Here is a 26,674-nt window from a genome sequence, read left to right on the forward strand (position 1 = left end):
CACAACCATCCTCCTGGTGGCTCATGCCAAACCTCTGGGAGTCATGCTCTCTTTCTCTCTCCTCCTCATTCTTTGCAACGAATCCATCAGCAAGTTCTTGGTTCTCCCACCAAACCAGGATGTGTTGGGATGTGTTCTCCATCCCACTGCTTCTTTTTCTTTCTGCCTTCTGTCCATGTTTACATGGACCTTCTCTTGCCTGGACCACTGCAACGTCCAGCTGGGCTCCCTGATTTCACACTCTTGCCCTTTTCTATTCTACCCTACTTGTAGGCACAGGGATCCTCTAAAGCATAAATCCAGTCATATCACTCCTCTGCTGAAACTGGACGATTGCCATCCAACAGTGGCTCATGTGATTTGCTCCTTGCCTACCTCTCTTAGCATCTCCTCTCTCACCACATCGTTCTTCCTGCTGTTCCTTAGGTATGCCAAGCTAATTTCACCCCAGGGCCTTGCACTTGCGAACCCCTCTGTCTGGAGCACTCTTCCCCGGGTCTTTGATGTCTCCTTCCCTCCCTTCATCAAGGTCTCTGCTCAGTGTCACATGCTGTGAGTGGACCTTGTGGGTCACTCTACCTAAAAGAGCCACTCAACCCCCAGCACTCTTTATCTTCTTACATGCATTTTACCTTCTTCATCAATAAGCCAACTAAAGGAATTCCAACATTATATGTAAAAAATATATCTACCTCTTACAGTGAAAACAGCACAAAATCTTATATTATCCAAGTGCCTTGATTTTTGGTTGATCTAGTATAGTGGGAAGATGGACTTATCTTTATCTGCTTTGCTTTTCTTCCTATTACTTATCCCTATCTGGTATATCGTCTTGTATTTGTTTACCTCAGTAAAATGTAAGTTACATGAAAATAAAAATTGTGTTCTTTACTACTGTGTCCCCAGAACCTAGAAGAATAAGGCCAATTTGAGTGCATCCTCAAAGTAATATTTACTGTATGATTGAATGGGTGGATGGATCTGCTTACAATCCTTTATGTTTGCTCTTTGAACTTAGAATAGTATAATCGTCTCTAAACCACTTACTACTGACTTATGGCTCTGCTTCTTTTGGTCCCTGCTTCTGTCTCTGACTTACCTCCTGCCGTTCTTCCCCTGGCTCACTGGCCCATAGACAACACCCTGGATGTCTTGCTGTTCCTTGAACAGACTTTATTGTAGCTCAGGACCTTTATAATGGCTCTTCCCAGAAAACTCTTTGATCTTCTTATAGATGTGTTTAGGTCTGTCTAAAGACCACTTCCTTTACCACCAATTGTTCACATTCTTTCATATAATCCTGTTGTATATCCTTTGGAGAACTGTTAGATCTCCGTGATTTTTCTTATCAGTGTATTCATTTGCATGCTTATCACTAGTCTTCTTCGATCAGAATGAAAATTCCTGAGAGTAGAACTCTATCTGTTCTTGCTCCTAACTCTAACCCCAGCCCCTAGAACAATGCCTGGAATATAGTAGATAGTTATTGATGAAGGGATGGGAAGGAAGAGAGGGTGAATGGGAGGAAGGAGAGATGGGAGGAAAGGAAGGGCTAGTTTACCTGCCTGAAAGAGCTATTGGGAAGATAAATGAGATAACTCATGTGAATTACTTAGCACAGTGCCTGATAAAAATTAGGGGCCCAATTAGTAAGTGATCATTCACTTTCAGTATGTCTTCTCCTTAATTTGATGAAGACTGAAATCTTTGACAGTGTTGTGACTTGTAATCCAAGCCTAAGAAAAAAGGAACTTTGGCCATGACTGTGTAACCTCTGCTGACAGGGCTAGAAGGAACCCCCCCTCCCAGCTTGTACAGGACAGCGGGCCTTTGAGGAGGTTGCCCTGAAGTATTTGTGAAACACTAGCCAACTTCTTTAGTTTTACCATGTAGGCAGCCACTATACTAGATCAACCAAAAATCAAGGCACTTGGATAATATAAGATTTTGTGCTGTTTTCACTGTAAGAGGTAGATATATTTTTTACATATAATGTTGGAATTCCTTTAGTTGGCTTATTGATGAAGAAGGTAAAATGCATGAAATTGGGACTGTCCTAGAAAATTCCAGGATGCAAAATCCACAGGTGCTCAGGTACCACAAGTCAGCTGTGAAGCCCATTCTAGGCTATGAGCCCTGGAAATCAGAGGCCAGTCCTTATTCGTCCTCATGACCCCCTTGTTATTTGCCCGCCACCAGTGCTGGAAGCATCCTTTCAAGGAATAGTCATTGTCCATTTCCTCTGCTGCAGGCCCTGTGCTTGGTGCTGGGAGGAGGTCATTAGGGCCTAGTCCCTGCCCTCAAGGAGCTTGCATTCAGTGGGAAGATGGACTAGCCCCTCTAATATGCCACAACACTGATGGAGAGGTGGTAACAATGTGGAAAGAGATACAGAGCAAGGAGTGGTTGATTCTGACCTTGTTTTCTGGTAGAAATCATGCAGAGCCTCCTAAAGGAGGTGTCTTTGGAGCAGGGCCTTAAAGGATGAGTCAAAGCTTAGCAAGGGAGAAGTAAGGGAACAGCATTCCAGAATCAGGAATGGCATGAACAAAATCCTGGATATATGAGAGCTTTTTAATGCTTTTAAAATTAAAGCTAGGGAGTTCCTGTTGTGGCCCAGCTTGTCTCTGTGGAGGCACTGGTTTGATCTTTGGCCCAATGCAGTGGGTTAAGTATCTGGCATAGTTGCCTTTGGAATGGATAAGCAATGAGATGCTGCTGTATAGCAGTGGCAACTATATCTAGTCACTTATTTTGGAGCATGATAATGTGAGAAAAAGAATATATATATGTATGTGTGACTAGGTCACCTTGCTGTACAGCAGAAAATTGACAGAACACTGTAAACCAACTATGATGGAAAAAAAATCATTAAAAAAGTATCTGGCATAGATACCTGCAGCTCAGATTTGATCCTGGCTTGGAAACTTCCACATGCAGCAGGAAAAAAAAAAAAAATCAAATCTGGACTTGTAATAACATAATAAAAAATAATCTGAAGAAGTATATATATATTATATTAATTTGTTATATTCATTTATATATATACATATATATATATAAAGCTGAATCACTTGGCTGTACATCTGAAACTAATGCAACTTTGTAAAGTAACTCTACTTCAATAAAAAATTAAATTAAAAAAATAGAAACTACAGGGAGTTCCCATTGTGGCTCTGTGGGTTAAGAACCCAACATAGCATCCATAGGATGTGGGTTTGATCCCTGGCCTTACTCAGCGGGTTAAGGATCCAGTGTTGCCATGAGTTGTGGTATAGGTCACAGACGTGGCTCAGATCCTGCGTTGCTGTGGCTGTCATGTAGGCCTGTGGCTGCAATTCTAATTTGACCCCTAGCCGGGGAACTTCCATATGCTGCAGGTGCAGCCCTGAAAAGTAAAATAAAATAAAATAAAATTTTTAAAAATTGCAGAAAAAAGATCAAATCTGGAAAACTGAGAAGCCAGTTGTGTGATTGAAAGATGTTGCGGCTTAAGGTTGGGGAAGTAGGATGGTAAAGTGAGGTAAGAAAAGAGTCTGGAAATGTTGACCGAGACATGTCGTGTTGAAATGCCAGAGGATGGAGTGGGTGCATGTCAGGCTAAAGAAATCAGCCTTCATCCTCTGAGCAGCAGGATGGTGACAAGGTCAGGTTTGCATTTTTGATCGGGATGCTCCGGCTACTGGGTGGAGAGTAGCTGGGAGGGAAGTGAGACTGGGGCCAGCCCTGAAATGACAATAATGATAACCTACATTTTGGATCATTTGTTGTCAGAGAAACAGCCGGATGTTAGGCACTCATGCCTTCCCAAGACCAAGCCACTGCCTTCTCTCAAGTCCCTGGGTCCTCCTCCCCCCAAACCGCCAAAGCCCCCGGGTGTGAACCTCCAGGCCTTCTGGAGCCAGGCAGCTGCTGCTTCTGAGACCCACAGGGAAGGTAAGCAAAGGCACAGCCAGCCCCCCGCAGGAGTCACGGCTCCCATGCCAGCATCCCCCTGTCACCTCCCTCTCTGCATCAGCTCCCAGGGGACAGTGCCGAAGTGCTTGTCCATGGGGCTGGACATTCATCACTGCTTATTCTCACATTGAGGCTGTGGCAGCTTGCTGGTGAAATGACAAATTTGTGGGAAATGGCCCCTTATCGCTCCGGGCCAGCCCACTTCCCCTGAGAGCATTGCATTTGATCCCTGGGAATCTGTCCAAGAGGAAGAGAACTCCAAGTAGCTGAGCAGGGAGGCAGAAAGTCTTTGTTTTCCTACAAAGCCTGCGTTGTCAGCACAACCAGTGGAGAAGAGGAGGAGGGAAGGAAGAGAGGAAAGTCATTATGAACTTGACCCTTGATCTCAGGGGTCCCTTGGGGCCTCTTGCAGGAATAAATTGAAGGGCCTCCACCCTGCCCCGACTAGTCCTTTCCAGGAATTGCAGCATTCTTGGAAGCCAAACCAGCCGGCTTTGCTATTTTGTGGTTTTCTGAATGTGAAGGGAACCTCCTCCCCCATCCCCCCCACCACAGCCTGATCCTGTTGACATTGGAAACACCTTGGCTTATGTTTGCTCTCATGAAACCTGAGGTCTGTGTACACCTGGAGGTGATGTGTAGTGCTGGGCTAGCATTTATCATACTGTGGCCACGAGTGCCTGTGCATGGTGCATTGAAAGAGTGAATTCTCCATTCATTGATTTTTTTTTTTTTTTTTTTTACTTTTTAGGGCCATAGTTGCAGCATATGGAGGTTCCCAGGCTAGGGGTCGAATCAGAGCTGCAGCTGCTGGGCTACTCCACAGCCACAGCCACGCCAGATCTGAGCCACATCTGTGACCTACACCACAGCTCATGGCACCGCTGGAGACTTAACCCACTGAGCAAGGCCAAAGATTGAACCTGCATCCTCAAAGATACTAGTTGGGTTTGTTACTGCTGAGCCACAGTGGGAACTCCCTCCATTCAGTGATTCTCAGTGATTCTCATTTGACTGCTTTGGGCAACCTCAGGGTGAAATTTCTTTAACTCCGTGGTTCTCAAATGATAGCGTGCATCAGTCAGCTGGAGGACTTGTTAAAACACAGCTTTCTGGGCCCAACCTGAGTTTTTGATTCAGTTGATCTGGGTCTGGGGCCTAAGAATCTGCCTTTTTAACAAGCTGCCAGGGAAATGCTGATATTGGTGGACCGGGAACCACACTTTAAGAATCACTGCTCTATGTCATCTTAAGTCGTATCCTAGAAGAAAATTCTCTAGAGAGAAATAGAGCTCTGCTAAGTGTCCTTTAATAATATGGCCACCTCCACAGCAGAGAAGGCTAAGTGTCATTTTTATAAACAAACATTAAATAATTCAGGCCTCAAACCACCTCCTTGAAAGAGAAGGTTTTCAGAGAACAGAGAACCAATGGCCAAGTCTTCAGGAATAAAATTGGCTTTGTAAACCCCAGCTCCCCCACCTACTCCTTATGTAAGTTCAGGCACAATACTCACTGAGCCTCATTGTCCTTATCTGTAAAATGGGCCTGATAATAACACTCCATTCATGGGATGAGTGTGAGGAGAAATGAGATGAGGCCTGGGAAGCCTTTGAACAGTGCTCGGTATGTCAGTAAGCGCTCAGCAAAGGCACTGTCATCATTGCTTCAAGCATGCCTTGAGCAGCCAGGCTTGCCCGGCCCTGTGATAGACACAAGGGATTAGGAGGTAAACCCCATATGAGTTCCAGGGCTCCGGGAGGTCAAAGTCTAGCACAAGAGATTGTGCTCATAAATAAGCACCATAAAGGGTGGGTGAGTGCTGTGTGCCGGACGGCTGGGCCCTGGGTGCCAGCAGGGGAGGGGCAGCTTGTGGTACAGGCAGGGTGCTCACCCCCCCATCCCATTTTGTCACAAACAGTTCACTTCAACAGGCTGCTGCTCACACTTCTTTTCTACCCTATCTTGCTTTTGCAGCAGCTGGGGAAGAAGACGACCTACCTCCAGAGAGGTGAGGAGCCATTTCTTACTTTTTTATTTTTATTGATTGATTGATCGATTGCTCTTTAGGGCCGCACCCACGGCATGTGGAAGTTCCCAGGCTGGGGTAGAATTGGAGCTGCAGCTGCCAGTCTGCACCACAGCCACAGGAAGGCCAGAGCCAGCCTCGTCTGCAACCTACACCACAGCTCACGGCAATGCCAGATTCTTAATCCACTGAGTGAGGCCAGGGATTGAACCTGCGTCCTCATGGATACTAGTCAGATTCCTTTCTGCCAAGCCACAGTGGGAACTCCTGAGGCGCAGTTTCATAATTGTGCAGGAGTGTAGCCCATCAGCGAAGCTGCTTAGACCGTCCAAAAGCAGGCAGGCGATAAGCACACACCAAGTGTCTGTATTTCTCAGAAGGGCTGCAGGAAGAGCAGATTTATAAGCAACAAACTGCAGCTTTCAATTAAACGAGAGATTAAATAAACCGTGTTTAACAACCCTGCTGGCATTAAGTTGTGAAGACGGTCCTCTGAGGCCCTTTTATTTATGGTACAGTTAAGTTCAGTAAGTGGAAACCTCAGCTTCCGTAGTGATACATCTGATTAGAGGCTGCAGAATGCTGTGCGCAGCTGGGGTGATGCTAGGAATTGGTAATGGACCTTCTGGTCAGGGTGCACTTGTAAGACGTTTGCTGTGGGAGCATCAGGCCATTAATTCACGCATTCAAATACTATCTGCTGAGGCCTGTGATGTGTTATGCATCAGACTGGCTACTTCATGCCTATGTTCTCACTTCCTCTGCTCAAGAAGGCTGCAAAGTTGCTGCCACTCTCCTCGTTTCTCAGCGAAAGATACTTGAGCTCAGAAAGTTTGCCACTTGCAGAGCCATACTTCCAACCCAGGTGCGCCCCAACTATTTTTTCTTTGAGGTATAATTGATATATCGCATTATTTAAGTTTGAGGTGCACAATGAGTTGATTCTGTACATTCACACCTGTAGCAAAATTATGACCATGGTAGTGTTAGCTAACACCTTTATCACCTCACATATATGATCGTTTCTTTTTTGTGATGAGAAGAGTTAAAATCTAGTCTCTTGGCAACTTGGAATTTATAATCCAGTATTTTTTTTCTTTTACTGTAATCACTGGTGCGCACTGGATCACCAGAACTGATTTATCTACTAATTGTAAGTTTGTACTCTTAAAACAACATCTCTAATGCCCTCACTCCCCAGTCCCTGGTAGCCACCATTCTGCTTTCTGCTTTTGCAGTTCTGGGTTCTTTTTTAGATTTCGCATGTAAATGATGTCATATTTGCCTTTGTCTTTGTCTTTCTCTGACTTATCTTACTTAGCATAGTGCCTTCAGAGTCCATCCATGTTGTTGCAAATGGCAAGATGGCCTTCTTTTTCAAGGTTGAATAATATTCCATGTGTGTATACATGTGCATATCACATTTGCAATATATTTGTATACCACATTTTTATATGTATCACATTACACATCTATGTATAATATATATGATACATATTTTATATGTGTCTCACATCTATCCATTCATCTGCTGATGAACACTTAGGTTGTTTCTACATCTTGACTATTAAAAATAATGCTGCTATGAACATGGGTATGCAGATATCTCCTAGAGATCCTGTTTTCCTTTCCTTTGGGCATTTACCCAGGAGTAGGATAGCTGAATCATACAGCAGTTCAATTTTTAATTTTTTGGAGTTCCCATCATGGCTGAGTGGTTAACGAACCTGACTAGCATCTATGAGGACCTGGGTTCAATCCCTGGCCTTGCTTAGCGGGTTAAGGATCCAGCGATGCCATGAGCTGTAGTGTAGGTCACAGATGCGGCTTGGATCCCACGTTGCTATGACTGTGGTGTAGGACAGCAGCTACGGTTCTGATTAGACCCCTAACCAGGGAACCTCCATATGCCACAGGTGCATCCCTAAAAAGACCAAAAAAAATTTTTTAATTTTTCAAGAAACCACCATACTGTTTTCCATGATGGCTATACTAAGAGCCATCACCCCCTTTACAAAGATGTTCCTATTCCTAAGAAGGTCAGTGTTAGAAGGAGAAATAACATAAAAATAATCATGTATTACTTCATTAAATGTTTACAATAGTAGAGTGCCTTGTATTTTGTAATAGAGAAAGGCACAAGTTTCAAAGGTTGCAAGTTTTTGGAGTGATCACTTTTCCATGGGAAGGTCAGGGAAGTCTTTATAGAAAACATATAAGTTATCTGTTGCTATGGTAACCCTATATAACAAACAACAAAACATCAACAGTATAAAGCATGAGTGTGGGTTCAAGTGATCTGGGCTGGGCTCAGCTGGTGTGGCTCACATGCTGCAGACTCTTTAGGCAGGTTTGCTAAGACTGGGTCAGAGGGAGGGCACTGAAACTTTACATGGCAATGAACAGGGATCAATCCAGGAAGGGGTCAAGAATAAGAGCATTAATTCGATCAACCTAGCACTGAGGATGAAACAATTAAAATGGGAATTGAGGGTAAACATTGTCAGAAAACCTGAGGCAGGACTCTATAGGCAGAGGCAGGAAGTGTGAAGTAATGTCCTTTTTTGGAAACTGGAGCTAGCTGAGTTAAGAGTATACAAAGTATAGTAGGAATGGAAAGAGATGGGATTGTAGAAGGAGACAGAAATGAAATCATGGAGGATCTTGTGCACCAAGGACTGATTGAAACCCTCTTGTTCAACAAGGAACTGACTGCACAGTACTAGACAAAATTCACACGCTCCAGGAACTCCTGGTTTAGTTCTCTATTTGAAAGTGTTCAATGACAGCACAAGGTAGGTCAGTGGAGCCTTCTATGTGCTTTATTTGAAAGAAAAAATTTAGACATCTCAGGCAGTAATTTGTACTCCTTACTCAATGAACATGGGTCCCTGTGTTTGAAGGGACAGTGCAATCCTGCTGTGTTCTGAGTCAGTCTTGGTTCCCTCGTGCCTTGAATACTGTGAGCATCTCAGTAGGATTATGAGTGTGCTGCGATTATAGTGTTCAGCGAGATCTGCTTTTTCCCCACAATGTGGCTCTAAGCTAAGTGGACTCTTTCTCATCCATTTCAACATGGAGAACAAACATGCTGTGATGGGGAAGTATCGGGAAACTAGTCAGCCTCTAATATGGCAACTTCTTCTTAAGGGATTTACGAGGACAATTTCTCTCCTGTCCTTCCACACTGACTTTAGAACCTAACCTCATCTAAAATGAGACTCAACATACCACAATTATGATATGGGCCATGGTGCTGTAAGAGTGAGAGACAAGAGATGAAGAGGGACAAGACTATTTAAGGGTGGCTTTGTGGACAAAGAAAGATCTTAAGATGTATCTGGTACGATAGAGCAGAATTAGGTAGGCTCACTTATTTTTCCTCTTTTGTGAGACTGAGGTGGGTAAGGGTAGAGAATTGTTGCCGGACGTAACCACATTCCTGACTTGTAGTTGATGGGTGGATGGATGGATGGATGGATTGATGGATAGACAGACCGAAGGACAGACCAGTGGATATTCAGTATAGAGGTAGAACGTGACGGTAGCAATAAAGAAGGGAATATAAACAGATGAGGGTCTGCTGAGGTGGAAAAGTAAGAGAGGAGTTTGGATCCTAAAGTAGGTTAAGTGCCTTGGGAAGGATTTTGAATTTTATCTTGTCAGTGATAAGGAATTAGTTTGAACAAGTAAATACCATGATGCTGAGCAGCTTTAGATGCAACACCCATGGAAACTAGTGCCTATTTGGGAAGAACATCATCTGTGTTCATGGTGTTAATCTGCAATACAGATATTAGCTTAGAAATAGAATATGGAGGAGTGCCCGTTGTGGTGCAGTGGTTAACGAATCTGACTTGGAACCATGAGGTTGCGGGTTTGATCCCTGGCCTTGCTCAGTGGGTTAAGGATCCAGCGTTGCTGTGAGCTGTGGTTTAGGTCGCAGATGTGGCTTGGATCCTGCATTGCTGTGGCTCTGGCGTAGGCCGGTGGCTACAGCTCCGATTAGACCCCTAGACTGGGAACCTCCATATGCTGCGGGAGTGGCCCAAGAAATGGCAAAAAGACAAAAAAAAAAGAAAGAAAAAAGAAATAGAATATGGAGGATCTCATTACTGGAAGGGGACCTGGCAGTTATTTACTGTAGCCAGATTTTATAGTCAGAAGGTTAACGAACATCTGAACCTTTAATCTAAGCCTGATTCCTTAATATTTATGTAGCCTTGGACAAAGGCCTCACCCTCTGCAAGCCTCAGTTTCTACTTATGTAAAACGGGATATTGATAGTTCCTAACTCACACATTTGTGGCACAGGTAAGATGAAATGATTGTAAAGCATTTAGTGTACCTTGCATCTAGGGAGTGTTCAGCAAAGTTTGCTTAGCTGTTATGTAACCTCTCACCAAAGGCAGGAGTCCATGCTCAAAACCTTAGGCTCTTCAAAAACCTTTTGATGGGAAGCCTGTTGCCTGCAGAGTCCAGTGTTTTTCTTTGTTGGAGCAGATTTTATTCATTCAACACATATTTATTGAGCATCTATTATATGCCAAACACTCTTCTATACATTGAGGTCCTCTTATATACAGCAGTGTATGAAGTAGAAGAAATATCTTACATGCACCCCCACACATGTTTGTTTGTTTACTCAAAAGTCCTTCAAGTTGGGCTGGAAAAAAAACGACCTCCTTACTGTAGAATCTCAACCGTTTGTCCAGGAACTACTCATTGGTACAGTAGACATTGTCTTTACCCCTTCCTTTATATGACAGTTCTTAAAACATATAGGGACTATATTCTTCTCTAATCTCAAACTCTTTCTTTTCAGCCATTATTCACAAAACAAGAGTCTTTGTGTTTTAGTTGTATTTCTGTGGATATAATTTTTAATGTATAATTTTAAAATATTTTATTAGAGTATAGTTGATTTACAATATTGTGCCAATTTCTGCTATACAGCAAAGTGACCCAGTCATATATATATTCCCTTTTTTACCACTCCCTCCTCTCTCCCTTGGCAACCACAAGTCTGTTCTCTACATCTGTGAGTCCGTTTCTGTTTTGTAGATAGCTCTATTTGTGGCGTATCTTAGATTTCACATATCAGTGATCTCATATGGTATTTGTCTTTCTGACTTTCTGATTCTCTTCACTTAGTGTGAGAATCTCTAGTTGCATCCATGTTGCTGCAAATGGCATTATTTTGTTCTTTTTATGGCTGAGTAGTATTCCATTGAATATATGTACCACATCTTCTTCATCCATCCATCTGCTGATGGACAGTAAGCTTGTTTCCATGTCTCGGATATTGTGAGCAGTACTGCTGTGAACATGCAGGTGCATGTATCTTTTTGAATGAAAGTTTTGTCTGGGTATATGCCCAGGAGTGAGACTGCTGGATTAAATGGTAGTTCTATATTTAGTTTTCTGAGGAATCTCCATACTGTTTTCTACAGTGGTTATACCAATTTACATTCCCAGGATATATTTCTTAATCCTCTTATTAGAAATTCAGTGCATTTATAATGACCATTTTTATGTCTGAATCTCTCCATATTGTGTATTAAACAGCATTGTGTAATGGAGCAAGTACATATCTGGAATCAGATTATCATAGGTTCAAACCCCTCCTCTATTTTATGCAAGTCATGAAATAGCTTGGAGCTTTGATGTGCATATGTGTAAAGTGAATGTAGTAAATTTACTTCACTGATTGTCACAAAGACTAAATGAGATACATTGTATAAAAGCACAGAGAACACCAAAGATGCTCAGTGAGTCTTAGCTTCTTCAACCCTTGGCCTCTCCATTTCCTCTTAGGTCTGGAATATGAATAGGTTCATTAGTTACCAACAGTGAAACGACTCTTTGGAGATTGTTCTGTGTCATCACTCTTTCGTGCAAACCGAGCTGGTCAGCATCTCTCTTGAATAAGCAGCTTCTATTTGTGTGAGCAAAGCAGGTTAATCCCAGGGCAGCAGTCAGCCCTGGACCTCTGTCAGTGCTTAGCAGAGTTGGCTGATATTTTATTCATTAGCTATAAATAGGAGGTTTCTGCCATTAGGAGAAGTCAGAGGGTAGTCCTGAGTCAGGGAATCTCTACTCAGGTACTGCAGACACTAAGGCAGGGAATGGCAGTTTATTTCAGGAAGGGAAAAGATTCAGCCAGTGTTTCTCCCTGAGAGTCTAAGAGTGGATTTCAGGAGTCTACCAGATTCTCTCCTGAACTTTTAATTTTGCATTTTTTTATGACTGTCTTTAAAAGATAATATGAGCCTATTTTCCATCTTCTGTATGGCATCCTTCCACCAAATACTTTGGAACATGCTTTTGTGTTTGTGTTTTGGATATTTCTACCCCATGCACACTGGGAAACACAAGCACCTTCTAGGGCTGAGCATTTTGTGTGACCATGTCTAGGACCTGTGTTAGACAATGTGAAGAAATAGATTCTGGGGAATAAACGCTTCCCCTAAAGCATTCAAGTAAAATAATGATAATAGCAGAGAAACGACACAGGGGTCCAAAAACAAAACAAAACAAAACAAACAAACAAAACTGTAGTCCTTATTTAAATAGTGGTAAGTGTTATAAAGAAAAAATGTTTTTTTAATTTTTATATATTTTTAAAGGTCACACACATTTAAAGGTCCACGTACAATGACAAAATATTGGCTATTTTCTCCCTGCTGTATAATACATCCTTGAAGCTTGTCTGCTATCCAGTAGTTTGTACCTCCCACTTTTCTGTCCTTATATTACCCTCCCCCACCCTCACTGGTTTGTTGTCTCTATCTGTGAGTCTTCTTCTCTAAAGACAATATTTTAAAGCATATTAGAATAGTAATGGGGTATTGGGAGTGAAAATGTGTGTAGGATGGTCAAGAAAAGACCCTCTGGAGTGGTGACATTTGGACTGAGACCCGAATGCTGAGGACCCTCTTGGGCAAGGTCTAGGAGGCATGCCAGGAATGAGAACAGCTGGCATGAACTTTGAAGGAGAACTGCCCTCCGCAAGTTTCAGGAGCCGGAAAGGAGGGGAGCGCAGCTAAAACACAGTGCACTAGGGGGATGGCCATGTGATTCTTGGGAGCCATGGATGAATCTGGATTTTGTTCTAAATGCTTTGGGAAGTCAAAGGAGAGTTTTAAGCCAGGCAATGACATGAGCTGACATTCATTTTGTAAAGCTCAATCTGGATGCTGTAAAAATGATACCTTTAGTGGGGAAACAGGTGGAAATAGGCAGACAGCCTAGGAGGCCATAGCGACAATGACAATCACATGAAAAATAGCAATTAACACGGATCTGTGTTCTAAATGTAGAAATGTTTCCATTTGTGACAATCTTTAAGAAGAAGATGAAACTATTACAGACGTTATAGATGAGAAAGCTGAGTCACAGAGATTAAATAACATGACATGGACAAGGGGAGTAGAAATAGAGATAAAATGAATGGATCCAAGTTATGCTGTAGAGGAAAGCCAGCAATCCCTGGAGTAGCTGTGTTGAGTGAGATGGGATAGAAAGAGAGGAATCTGGCACAGCTTGTAGGTGATTTGCTATTCCCGTCATTGCTTTTTGTTGTTGTTGTTGTTGTCGTCGTTGTTTTGGTTTTTGTCTTTTTAGGGCTGCGCCTGCTACATGTGGAGGTTCCCAGGCTAGCGGTTGAATCGGAGCTGTACCCACTGCTCACAGCAACGCTGGATCCTTAACCCACTGAGCAAGGCCAGGGATCCAACCTGTGTCCTAATAGATACTAGTCTGGTTCATTTCTGCTGATCCATGACAAAAATTCCCCCATCAGTGTTGATATTAACTGTGTGCTCAGCACATGGTTACTGCTCAGGATAAGACTGAACCTGCCTAGAAGCCATTGGGGATTGTTGTCTATTTAACAAAACAAGTGTGGCATTTTGCCTTGTTCATGTAAGACCAGAATCTCTAAAGGCTGTTTTTTAAATCATTTACAACTACAGTGCTCTTTCCTGAATGGCTGCATTTTGGTTAGTTAAGACTGACATAGATGTGCTCTGATTGACCAGCAGCAAAGTAGGCACCTCGTAATGATATCTGAAAGGTGAATGTTGACCCCAAGATCCCTGCACACCAAACTGAATCGCTTTGGGAGAAAAATAAGGGGATGGCTTTTTTTTTTTAAGCCTATGCCTTATTCATTTTTATACTCAGGCCATTAAGATGGCTTCAGCTCAAACCACTTCAAAAACTTCTTATTATCCCTTTTTAATTGAACTTCAGGGAGACCCCAAGGCCACTGTTTCACAAGGGCAAGGGTGGTGGGAACAGTGGATTCATTTAGGCTTTTTCTCTTCTTTGATGTTTTTAAGTATTCCTCCTTTTTAACAAAAATCACCTAAAGATCCTGTTTATTCAGCACTTTCCATAGAACTTTTTAATTGAACTTCAGGGAGACCCCAAGGCCACTCTTTGGCCTGCCTTTCACAAGGGCAAGGGTGGTGGGAACAGCGGATTCATTTAGGCTTTTTCTCTTCTTTCATGTTTTTAAATATTCCTCCTTTTAAACAGAAATCACCTAAAGATCCTGTTTATTCAGCACTTTCCATAGACAAAGACTCATGCCCTCTATTTGTGTCCATGCTTTGATTTTAAAACTCCCGATTGCTGGAGTTCCCTGGCAACCTAGGATTAAAGATTTGTTGTTTGTCACTGCTGTGGCTTGGGTTCGATCCAAAGGCTGGGAACTTCCACATGCTGAGGGTGTGGCCAAAACAAAAAACAAAAAAATCCCAACTGTGACTACCCCATGAAGGAACTGGTTAGCAGCCTCTCTGCTCATAGAGTTAGGTTAAGTAATGCAGGTAGATACAACTGGACCCACAGTGCTGGGATCTGACCTGGTCAGCCCTGCTCCAAAGTACAGCCTCACAATCCCACTCCCAGATGCCTTAATGAGGATTCACATGGATCCTTACCTATGACAAAAGAGGGCAAGGTTTAAGAGACCCGTCACCGGCTTTACGAATTTTGCCTAGACATTCTCCTGCCTGGAAAATGTCTTTCAAGCTTGCCCTAGGATTTCATTTTCTCTTTGCAGAAAGATCTGTGTGAGGGAAGCTGGCTACATTGGAAAGCATTTAGAGCTAAGCCGTGCCTTCTCTTTGTGGCGTTTAGATGATAAACTGGAAGAGGTCATGATTTAGGAAGAAATCAGACAATCACAATTTGCAGACTTGGAGCCTGTTTTTGTAAGTAGAGGTACTCAGAAAAGTTGAGTGGAAACTAACCTTTGGGTGCTGGGCGTGCATTGGGTATTGCTCAGCCCTTTGCATCTGTTAGACTCACTTGAGCCCCAGGACCATTTTAAGAGGGAAAAATTAATATGCTCATTCTGTACGGGAGAAACCAGGAGCTCAGAGATGTTTTATGACTTGCTCTAAAGTGTAAGATAATACAGAGCTTATCCAGGATGTGAATTGTGTCTTTATAAAGATTTTCAGCTACACTGTCCTGTCTCAGAATTTTTTCAACACGAGGGGTTTTTGGAGATACCTATTACACTGTAAAAAGGATCATCTGTCCTTTTCACCTTTGTTTCCCCAGAAAGTAGACATGCAAGTAATAATTTCATACTGACTAAGCAGGTGATGGACAAATGTAGTGACAGATAAACAGACTGATGGGGAGAAAGATGGGTAGATAGAATGAATTGCCTTCCATGAACTTTTATATAAAAAAAAACATTCCAAGACTCTGCTTTCTGAATAGTTTGCATTGATTAGTGCATGCAGTATCATATTCTTCTAATATTAAAGCTAAATAATGAGGACAATTTGAGTTCTTCATTTGTGCAATTTGAGGGCTCCTGTCTTGTGGAGATGTGGATTCAAATGAAATCTTCTCTTTTTTCTGCTCCTTTTTAGTCTAGCTTCTTGCAGGTGACACTCCGCCAACAAGCTTGTCCGTATTTTAGCTCTCAAGACAGTCTCCTCTGTTCCCCCTTTTCCGTGGACCTATTTCACTTTGAATTAAATATTTAACCAAACCACTCATTGAGCACTTCACCTCCATTTTACACTTAGAATAAAATTTTAAAATTCTAAACTCTTGGAGTTCCCACCGTGGTGCAACAGAATTGGCAGCCTCTCTGCAGTCCCAGGACACAGGTCTGATCCCCAGCCTGGCACTGTGGATTAAAGGATCTCACATTGCTGCAGCTGAGGTGTAGGTCACAGCTGTAGCTCTGATGTGACCCCTGGCCTAGGAACCACATATGCTGTAGGGCCACCAAAAAAGAAAAAAGAAAAAAAAATTCCAAGCTTTTAATCAGGATCAAGAAGGTCTTATACCTTCAGGCCACTCTTTCTCCCTCTCCTAACCCCCTCTTTCCCTTGTTCACTGTCCTTGGCCCACTGGCCTTTTGGCTTCTCTGCAGATAGAGCAAGCATATTCTTACCAGGCAGAAATACTTGCTTTCTCCTTCACATAGAGTGGTCTTTTCCCAGATCTTCACTTGATGGCTCCTTCTCATGATACAGGACTCATTCATTCAATGAATGTTTATTACACTCCAAGTATGTGCCAGACATTGTTTTAGAAGCTGGTAATGCAACAGAAAACATGGACCAGATATTTTAGTTGGGACGAAAGACAAATCAGCAAATAATAATATAGTGTAAAGTAATGGTAAATGTTTAAATCCCTGCCTCCCTGATTATAGGTCATGTTTCCTTTCTCAAAATACTATCTGTTCCATATATAAGACTGCTTAACTCTTCTGTTAGTGTTTGTTAATGCTCCCAATGATAGTGTTTATTCTAGTTGTTTATTTTGTGCCTTATTTGAGACCATGAGAGTCTTAAGTTCAAGGACCTTGTCTCCTGTTTGCCTTTATAGTCTAGAACAGTGCCTTGCACCGAGAAGGAGCACAACAAAAAAATTCATGATGTGACATCATCTGCCTGTCCATCTAGTAGGAGTTTTCAGTATATCTGTGGGCATCAGAGGAGAACCCAGACCACTGGGAGCCTATAATGTGTCAGGCACTGCATTAGTCACTGGGAACCCAGCTGTGAGTGATGCAGTGTAAGATCCCAGAGCAAAAGAGACAAAATAGACTGATTTTAAAAGTAGTAAAATGATTTCAAGATCATGACAACTACTAGGAATGGTAGGACTATGGTAGATAGAAACGAGTGGGGAAGAGGGCTGTTGGGAAAAGGTAGCAGGAGAAGGACTTTCTTGAAGGTGACATGTGCTGAAAAAAATGCACAACCTAAAAGTTGAGAAGTATGTTTTATTTGGCAAACTTGCTTTGGACTTAAGCCTGGGAGACAACCTCCCAGATAGCTCTGATGGACTGCTCTGTAGAGGGAAGGGATGAGCTAAGATATATAGATAGGAGTTTTTTGCAAAAACAAAGCAGGTGATTGAACATCAAAAGGTTTCTGCTAATTAAAGAAAAAACAAACATCTAAAGTGACGAATTTAATGCTTTTCCATGTATGGGAAAATGTAAGAGTCTGGGCTCATTGAAATCATTCCTTTGATAGGTCTTGTAACTATGTAGGGCCAACATCCTATCTTTTCTCCACCCCGAATCCCCTTAAGGTACACAGCCAAGGGCAGTTGCAGTGGCTAATGGCTTCATGGCTGCAACATCTTTTGTTTGCTAGGGCAGATGACTTTCTTAGTTCACACATCTAAGGTGAGACTTGGCGTTGAGAGGCAGCTCAGCCATGCAGAAGCATTCTAGGCCGTAGGAACAGCATTTGCAAAGTCCTCAAGGTAGGAGAGAGCATGGCATCCTTGCAAAACAGAAAAGAAACCAGTGTGGTTAGAATGCTTAAAAGGGAGGGAGCTGGTGATAGGGCAGGTGTTTGGAGAGGTTGCTAGGAGTCAGATCATAAAGGTGAAATGTTTGATGATTTTGTTGTTGTTTTTAATTAAGAATCATAGGAAGCCTCTGGATAACCTTAAGGAGGATTGGAACAAGGTCTAAGTTACCTTTTTAAAAGATCATCTGGGCCACTGTATGGAGAGTGGACTGTAGAAGGACCAGAGAAAATGGTACTTAATTGGTATTTTAGCTAATAAGTGGACACCTGTGAAAAGGACATTGGAGGGAAGGATATTACAAGCAGAGGGGCCACACAGACAAAAGCACAGAGGCAGGAAACATCCTGGTGTGTTTAGGAACCACAGGTAAATTGACATAATTAGAACATATAGTGCCAAGATGTATACGGGACATTGTAGTTTGTAATAATAGTTCAGTAAAAGTTGGTTGAATAATAGAATGGACATAGATGGTCCTTGGATTGAGACTCAATTGTATACAGTCTTTTTTATTTTTTTCCAGTTTCTTGGGTATAGTTCACCTCACTGTCTAAATTATAAATTCTTTGAAAGCAGGGAGAGAATCAAATACTTCTTCCTTACCAGCTACATGATTGAAGTTTAAGTTTAATGACATAGCAGTACTTGAAAATTAGAAGATCCAGGGGGTGTGTCATTTGGGGTTAAGAGCATAGACTTTTGGGTCAGAAAGACTTAAGTTTGTATTTTGAATGTCACACGAGCTGTGTGATTTTAGAAGAGTTATTTCATATCTCTTGCCCTCCTATTTTCTTACATGGGAAATGGTGAAATCAATAAATCCTACCTTTTAGGGTTGCTGTGAGTATTGAAATAAATATCTATAATTCTGCAAAGTGCCCAGCAATGTTGTAAACACTTGATAAATGGCAGCAGTTTGTCGTTTGTTTGGAGTAGCCGAGTTTGGCTGTAACATGGTCTAGGGCTACAGGCAGTGGCTGGAGTCAGGAGGCAGGTCCCCTAGGAAAGCCTGCAGCGAGCTCAGAGGGTGACCTCGCCTCCCACTGCATAAAACAAATGCTTGTCAATATGATGGCCCACCTCAAAGCAGACAACCTGAAATCTGAAATTCAGGATATTTTAAAACTTGACCTTCCTGATGAAAATGAGGGCTTGGGATCATTTTTTATTCATGCTGCCTAAGTTGCCACTACGTTATTGAGAAATTGTTCTAGTGGTTGCATTGGTAGACGTCAGGGGGCTTGGAAAGTGTCATTCATAAGTTCACCAGTGATTTCATTGATTCTGCCTTAACCTCAAAATACAGGTTAAGTAATACTGTTCTTATTTTATAGGTGCTAATGCCAAGCACAGAGAAGAATAGTAATTTCCCTATCACATGTTCTCCATATAAATGGCTAGTAAACAGAAGAATTGATCAGTGAAACCATTGGATAAGCCTAATGAAATTTTGAAAAATTTCATCCAAAACCCCCTTGTAATCTCCTTGACCTTCACCATCACCCTGGGCTTCATTATTTCCGTTTATCAGTTTCTCCTCTATTCTAGAGTGACCTGTAGTTCCGAGGAAAAGAACAATGGACTAGGAATTAGCTTCCAGTCTCACAATGGTGCTATCTTTGGCAAGTTGCTGAATATCTCCAAGCCTCAGTTTCCATACCTTTACAATGCTTCATAGCACTACTAAGAGGAGTCAAGAGAATGGATGTAACATTAGCATGAATAGAGTTGGGTCAAAGAGGGAATGAGAGTGTGTTAGTTAATGAATGAGAAATGTCACAGCTTCTGTGCTTCCCCATCTTCAGCACCTGCTTTGCTTCATAATTTGGTCAGTCCTCTCGGGTCCGCTCTGCTGTATATGCCAGTGACCTTCTCCTGGTGACAATATAGGGGGTGCAGCTCATGCTATGTTTGACCTCACCTGGCACTTCTCTTTTTGTGAGACAGTACATAGCTTTGCGGTTAGGACCCCAGATTCTGGACCCAAACATCTGGCTTCTAATCTCTACTCTGCCACTAACTGCTCTGTGACCTTGGATTGTGCCTCAGTTTTCTCATCTAAACATGGAAAGAAGGATAGTATCTTCATGGGGTCAAATGAGAATCAAATAAATTGATGCCTATAATTGGAACAGTGTTGGCACACAGTGTGTGATAACAATTAGCTATTGTTATTGTTGACAGGCCCTCCTTATGAATGAGATCAGTGTCGCTTCCGTATTAATAATATTACGCCCGAAACTGGGATCGCTTTAATAATATTTACCTGGTCATTGTGTTGTCAGAGTTTTCCTGAGAAACAGAACCAGTAGCATATATATTTTATATATGTATGTGTTACATATATAAAATATATATGTATCTATTACATATATATAATATTGATGTGATTATTTATTAAGTATGAAGCATTGGCTCACACGATTATGGAGGCTAAGAAGTCCCCTGATCTGCCCTCTGTAAGCAGGGAAGCCAGTGGTGTAATTCCAAATACAAAAGCCTGAGAACCAGGGGAGCTGATGGTATAAACCCTAGTCCAATGGCAGAAGATGAAGTGTCATGTCCCAGCTCAGTTGGTGACACAGTGAAAAATGAGTGAATTCCTCCTCCCTTCTCCTTTTGTTCTCTTCGAACCCTCAACGGATTGCAGGATGCCTGCTCACACTGGAGCAGACCGTCACTTTGCTGAGCCCACTGATTCAGATGCTAATAACTTCATCCAGAAACGCCCACACAGACACAACCGGATGCAGTATTTATTTGAACCCTCTGTGGCCAGTCATGTTGACATATAAAATTAACCATCATAGTCATTATACTTTTGTGGCCCTTTATATAGAGAATTGGGTTATTAATTGAATTGGAAACAAAGGAAAAAACCTCACGCCCAGGGCTGAATAACATTGGAGGCATCCTTCTTGCCGTATCTTGTTGGAATTGTTGTAGAAGTCATAGTGGGATAGGTAATGCCGTGGTAGGATTGGGCCTGCATTCTCCCCCATGTGTGTGTATGTGTACACACACATACACATATGTATGATGCATATGGTGGTAGAGGTGGTAGAAGTTTGAAGTCCCGGTGTCTGATGTGTGGAGTAGAAGTGGACATGGTAGCATAGCAGTGGAAGTGGAGGTAGTGAATTCTCTATGCCAAGAAATGCACCAAACACAGCCTAGTGTATATCATCTGATAACACACAGACACAAAAAAGATAATTAAAAGAAGATACTTGGGACCAATTATTTGTCCTGGGGCAGAAATGCTAATACTCAGCCCCACACCTGTCTTTCCAAAGCCTGTGTCTCCTTATTCTGCTCAACTTCTTCATTGCTTATTGTTAACCATTAATATGTACAAAACAGAAGTTGACTAGCTCATAAGAAAAAAAATTCCTTAAAATGTCTCATACATTTTGGTGAACATGGTATGAATGGATGTTGAGATCCACTTTAGATAAAATGGTTGTCATTTTTAAAAGTCATTTTAAAAGTCTAATCATCAATCATTTGATGCAAAAGGGAATTCAGCTACAAGAGTTAGTTCTTTAATTCAAGAATTTCTTAGGGCATAAGCCTGGAGGAAGAATTGTCTTATAAGAAATATTTATTGGAAATAGGCACGTTCCCAGTTTGAGACTTTGGGTAATTGAGAACTCGAATGGTCTCATCCTTCCTTGTCACCAGGAACCTCTAGCAGGTCACAGGGAGCAACTGCTGGCTAAGCTTCTTCTACTCTTCCTGTTTCCAGCATTGGTGGTCCATTGAAGTAGAAGAAGCTGGATTTTAAACTTAGATCCATATCCCTAATAAAACTCATGCAAAAGTAAGTTAAGAAGTTTTGCTGTTCAAGTTTCAATCTTTCTAGTTAATGCAAGCGCTTTAGACTTTCCAGAATGATCTTGCAGTGAAAATTTCCAACTCACCCTCACACAATGTGGCACAGTAGACAATGAAAAAGGAACCTTACCTGTCAGGCATTTCCCACATGTTAACTCAGCTATTCCCCCAGTGACCCCATAAAGAAACGAAGGCTCTGAGACGCTAACTGCTCAAGACCCCATGGCCGGTGAGAGGTGGACGTAATGACTCTGGGTATAGTCCCCAACACATGGTGAACCTTGACAGAGAACAACTAATCCTGTTGTGGATAATTCTGCTGTTCGACCAAGGGACCAGACGTTTGGATGAGCTGTGTGAGCTGATTCCCCAGCATGTACAGTCTGATGCAAGGGCTGATGAATTATTGTCTCCAAAGGAGGGCTGCGGTGCAGGGATAGACAACTGCATAGACGTGGGGTAGGGGTAGATGTGGCAAATGGAGACAACCACAAGGCGAGGTCACAAGTCCATGCTGCAACCAGAGACCACACTTGTTCAAAAATCTGTTTAGGAGGTAGATTTCCAGGGGTCCAAACACAATTAGAAAGTATCTACTTTTGTGAATCATCTTTAGCATTTGCCTTGTCTTTAAGGAGCACTTTGTTTTTCCAGGGATGTAAATAATATTAAAGGTAGCATGAAGTTAATGTTTTATTATGTACTATTTAAATTACTAGAGGTTTCCTGTAAGAAAGTTAGACAAGACAGAAACCAATGCTCTGCCAGTAATAAAAGGAACCTTTTTCCCAAAGTTCAAACCTCAAAACTTCTTTTTGAAAATACTATAATTTTTATAAGATAATCATATTACTAGCACACTTTTTGGTGGAATGCTCATATCCCAAGAGCAAATATTTCATTCAATATCCACACTATGCCTTTAAAGTAGATTTTCTTTCTTTTTTTTTTTGTCTTTTTTGCTATTTCTTGGGCCGCTCCCGCGGCATATGGAGGTTCCCAGGCTAGGGGTCGAATCGGAGCTGTAGCCGCCAGCCTACGCCAGAGCCACAGCAACACGGGATCCGAGCCGCGTCTGCAACCTACACCACAGCTCACAGCAACACCGGATCGTTAACCCATTCAGCAAGGGCAGGGATCGAACCCGCAAGCTCATGGTTCCTAGTCGGATTCGTTAACCACTGCGCCACGACGGGAACTCCTAAAGTAGATTTTCTTATTACAGTTTTATAGAGTAGGAAACTAGGGCTTGAAGGTATTTATTCAGTACTTTAAAACTAGAAAATAAAAGAGATAGGATTCAAATTCAGATCTGTCTGACCCTAAGCTTCGAGTCTGTCTGTAATTCTGTGTAGCCTCCCAATAATGTCTAAAGTCCTGGAGACAGGCTATAGACAGATATTTTAATCAACGTGGAAACAAGGAAATTGAAGCATAGGTATATTTAAATTATAGAGTTATTTCTTCCCAGCAACCCAAGTTCATTATATTGACCCACACAGTATTAAATCAAGATCGATTTCAGATCTGGTTTAAATAGACCAAGAAAAAGATAAAAGACTTTCTCAAGTAGCAAAAAGGAAGGTTTAAATACATCAGAAATATCTTTCTTTGTGTTTTAACATTAATCCTGGGACTGCCTCTCTATAAAGACAGTTGATCTGAAAGATGACTTGGTTTTTAAACATTTGGTTGAAATTCTTTCTGATCATCTACGTGAGATACTTATTCATTTCTAACAAAAGTAGTCCAAGAATTTTTTTTAAATGAGAGTTGCAGCGTTTATTTCAGTTTATCTCTCTTTCTTGATTTTTTTTTTTTTTTTGGTCTTTTTTTGCTATTTCTTTGGCCGCTCCCGCGGCACATGGAGGTTCCCAGGCTAGGGGTCCAATCGGAGCTGTAGCCACCGGCCTACGCCAGAGCCACAGCAACATGGGATCCGAGCCGCATCTGCAACCTACACCACAACTCACGGCAACACCGGATCGTTAACCCACTGAGCAAGGGCAGGGATCGAACCCTCAAGCTCATGGTTCCTAGTCGGATTCGTTAACCACTGCGCCACGACGGGAACTCCTCTTTCTTGATTTTGTTTTTGTTTTTTTGGTTTTTGTTTTTCTTTCTTGCCACACAGGCAGTATGTGGAAGTTCTTGGGCCAGGGATTGAACCTATGCCACGCAGCAGCATCCAGAGCCACAATGGTGAAAACACAGGAGTCTCAATCTGCTAGGCCATCAGAGAACTCCCTAGTCCAAGAAATTGATTAGCCATCTCTTTCAATATTTCCACAAATTGTTTCTTATTAATAAAACTGGTTTACCATAGACCGGAGGAGATGGTTAGGCCATTGGAGCATAAAATGCCAGGCATAGTCTATAACTGAAGGAAGTTTCTCTCAGTTACTCGATGTAGGGACAGAGGAACAAGATAGGGGAGAAATTGCTGATGCATTAGTGTTCATAATACTTCCTTTTCACCAAAATGAACTCATTTTAGTAAATTTTAATAAAAAAAATTTTAATATTTTAAAATATTACAGATACTGTGGGGGAAAAAATCCTGAAATATCCAAAGTGGTCCTACATAGTTGGGAAAACAATTGGGTAGAAGGTGCTTATGATATAATAATAATTGGAAGAAGAAAAAGGAAAGAGAATTTCAACCTTTTCATTGTTGATAACAATGGAAGAAATAGGGAAAAAAATCAGGAAGAATACCCAAATGCAAGGCGCTCTCTTGCGTGAAGGTGGGAGGATTGCAGTCCACAGTTGGTGTGAAGAAGTGATTTGCCATTTGCTATGGATACTCTTGAGGTCCCTTGGTTTCACTTCCAATTCCCATTTCCTTTCCTTCATCCCCAGAGGCAACTCCAGCTATGCAAGTAGGAGTGTATCCATTTGTATACTTCTTATTCTTCAGCCACAAACTCATATATCCATTAAAGTTACCATATTTTACATTTTTGTATAAATGGCATCTTATTTCATCCTTCTGAACCTTGAAATTTTTTCAAAGCCGTTCTCCCAAAATGGTTGTGTTAATTAATACTTTCACACCAGTATAAAGAGTTTTTGTTTCTCTAGGTTCTTGGAAAATGCAATATTGTTTTCACATTTTGAGATTCTTGATAAGTTGTTTGAGTGTGAACCAAATTTCATTGTCCTGACCCCATTTCCCTGTTGATGATGAGGTTGCAAATTTACTTTCATAAACTATTCAGTTTTACTCTTCTGTAATGTCTATCATCCTTTTGTCCAATTTTCTATCAATTTATTTGTGTTTTTCCTATTGAAGGAGTTCCCACGAGAGTTCAGGTACTAACTAAAGTTTATTGCACTTCATCTTATGTGTGATATTTGTTGGAATTTGATCTAGTTAAGAAAGTTTATGTGAAAAGTATTTTTGCATCAATTAAAATAATTTGGATTTTTTCATCTCATATTTTTCAGTGATAGGTTTTCTGATGGAGCCATTCTTGAAGTCTTCAAATAAATTTTAGTTGTTCCTGAGTTAATTTTAATATCATTAATTAATTTTTATTATTTAGTGAGTTTAGGCTAAAATTTCTAAAGTAAAATTGGGCTTATCTTATTGTTTGGTCATTTTGTGGTTTTCATATCAAAATTACACTGTCATCTTCAAATGAGTAGGGTGGCTTTTCTCTTCTTATATCCTTTGAAATGTTGCTAAAACTTGGTCATAAAACTATTTGGTGGAGGAGAAAGAGAAATTTGGGTTAAGTGTAGAGGTGGGTGTTGTGCTATTGATTTGAGCCCTTTTAATGGTTTATTGGCCTATTGGTCTTTCTAGTTCTTTTTCAATCAATGTTGTAATTTTATCTTCCCTATTAATTTGCCAAACTTCCCTAAATTTTCAAACTTACTGGCAGAGAGCTGATCTCAACATTTTCTTTGGTTTCTGAAAATATATAGAGAAGTCTTTAGTTTTGTCCCTCTTGGTATCTATAACTGACGAGTATGTATGCATAAGCACACAAGTGTGAAACTTCCCTCATTTTCTTGCTTAGTCATGCCCAAGTGTGGTCTAATGTTAATATACCTATCCAAGCTTTCTTTTGGCGAGTTTTGTTTTCCACCTCTTTCTCCATTCCTTTATATGGGAGCTTTGGTTTGCCTAGTGGTTTTTGGCAGCATTAGCTATATTTTTAAAATATCCAGTCATATACTCTCTATTTTTAAGGGAGTGTAAGAATCTATGTGAATTTCAGTTTTAATATTGGGATTTTTGCAAAGATATGACTGCCTGTCAAAAGTTTTAATCTTGATCACTTAACTAAATACTAGCTCTGCACGACTCATCAACTAGCCAGTTTTTAAAACACAGGGTTATGTATTTAAAATTAATGTGGATCAGATACTATTTCCATGCAGAATGGAAGACAAGTCAGTTTGGAGAGCACACAGCTGGTCAATAATGAAAATAATGCCTATTTAAAATAGAGTATCACATTGTTTTTTCAGTGTGAGAAGCAGCATGGCATAGTTAGAAAAGCTGAGTCTGGAAGCAGAGAAATCATCTTCCAGCCCTGGATCTATCACTGATTAGCTATGTAAATGTGGGCATATTATTTACCTTTGTGGGATCCTGTTTCCCCAGATGGGGAGCAAGAATGACACAGTGTGTTTCCATACATGTTTTAAGAATTAGGGGAACTTAGAATTAACAAATGCTGGAGAGGGTGTGGAGAAAAGGAACCCTCCTGCACTGTTGGGGGGAATGTAAATTAGTACAACCACTATGGAAAACAGAATGGAGGTACCTTGGAAAACTATACATAGAACTACCATATGACCCAGCAATCCCACTCCCTTGGATATCATCCGGAGAAAACATTTCTTGAAAAAAGACACAGGCACCCGCAAGTTCACTGCAGCACTATTCACAATAGCCAAGACATGGAAACAACCTAAATGTCCATTGACAGACAATTGGATTAAGAAGATATGGTATATATACACAATGGAATACTACTAAGCTATAAAAAAGAACAAAATCATGCCATTTGAAGCAACATG

The 26,674-nt window shown here is 41.3% G+C and overlaps 1 protein-coding gene across 3 annotated transcripts in view; it reads left to right on the forward strand.

Annotated features, from left to right (window-relative positions):
• FYB2 (FYN binding protein 2) overlaps window positions 1-26,674 on the forward strand; it is a 112,439-nt gene that overhangs the window by 37,822 nt on the left and 47,943 nt on the right. For 2 of the 3 annotated variants that reach the window (XM_047788905.1, XM_047788907.1), the window contains exons 3-4: window positions 3,775-3,936; window positions 5,935-5,968. In XM_047788905.1, coding sequence (XP_047644861.1) covers window positions 3,775-3,936; window positions 5,935-5,968 — 196 coding nt within the window. The remainder of the gene's footprint in view (window positions 1-3,774; window positions 3,937-5,934; window positions 5,969-26,674) is intronic. The other variant, XM_047788906.1, reaches the window with a different exon arrangement.

Source organism: Phacochoerus africanus, chromosome 8 (assembly GCF_016906955.1).
Source record: "Phacochoerus africanus isolate WHEZ1 chromosome 8, ROS_Pafr_v1, whole genome shotgun sequence".
In the NCBI taxonomy this organism is placed as follows: Eukaryota; Metazoa; Chordata; class Mammalia; order Artiodactyla; family Suidae; genus Phacochoerus; species Phacochoerus africanus.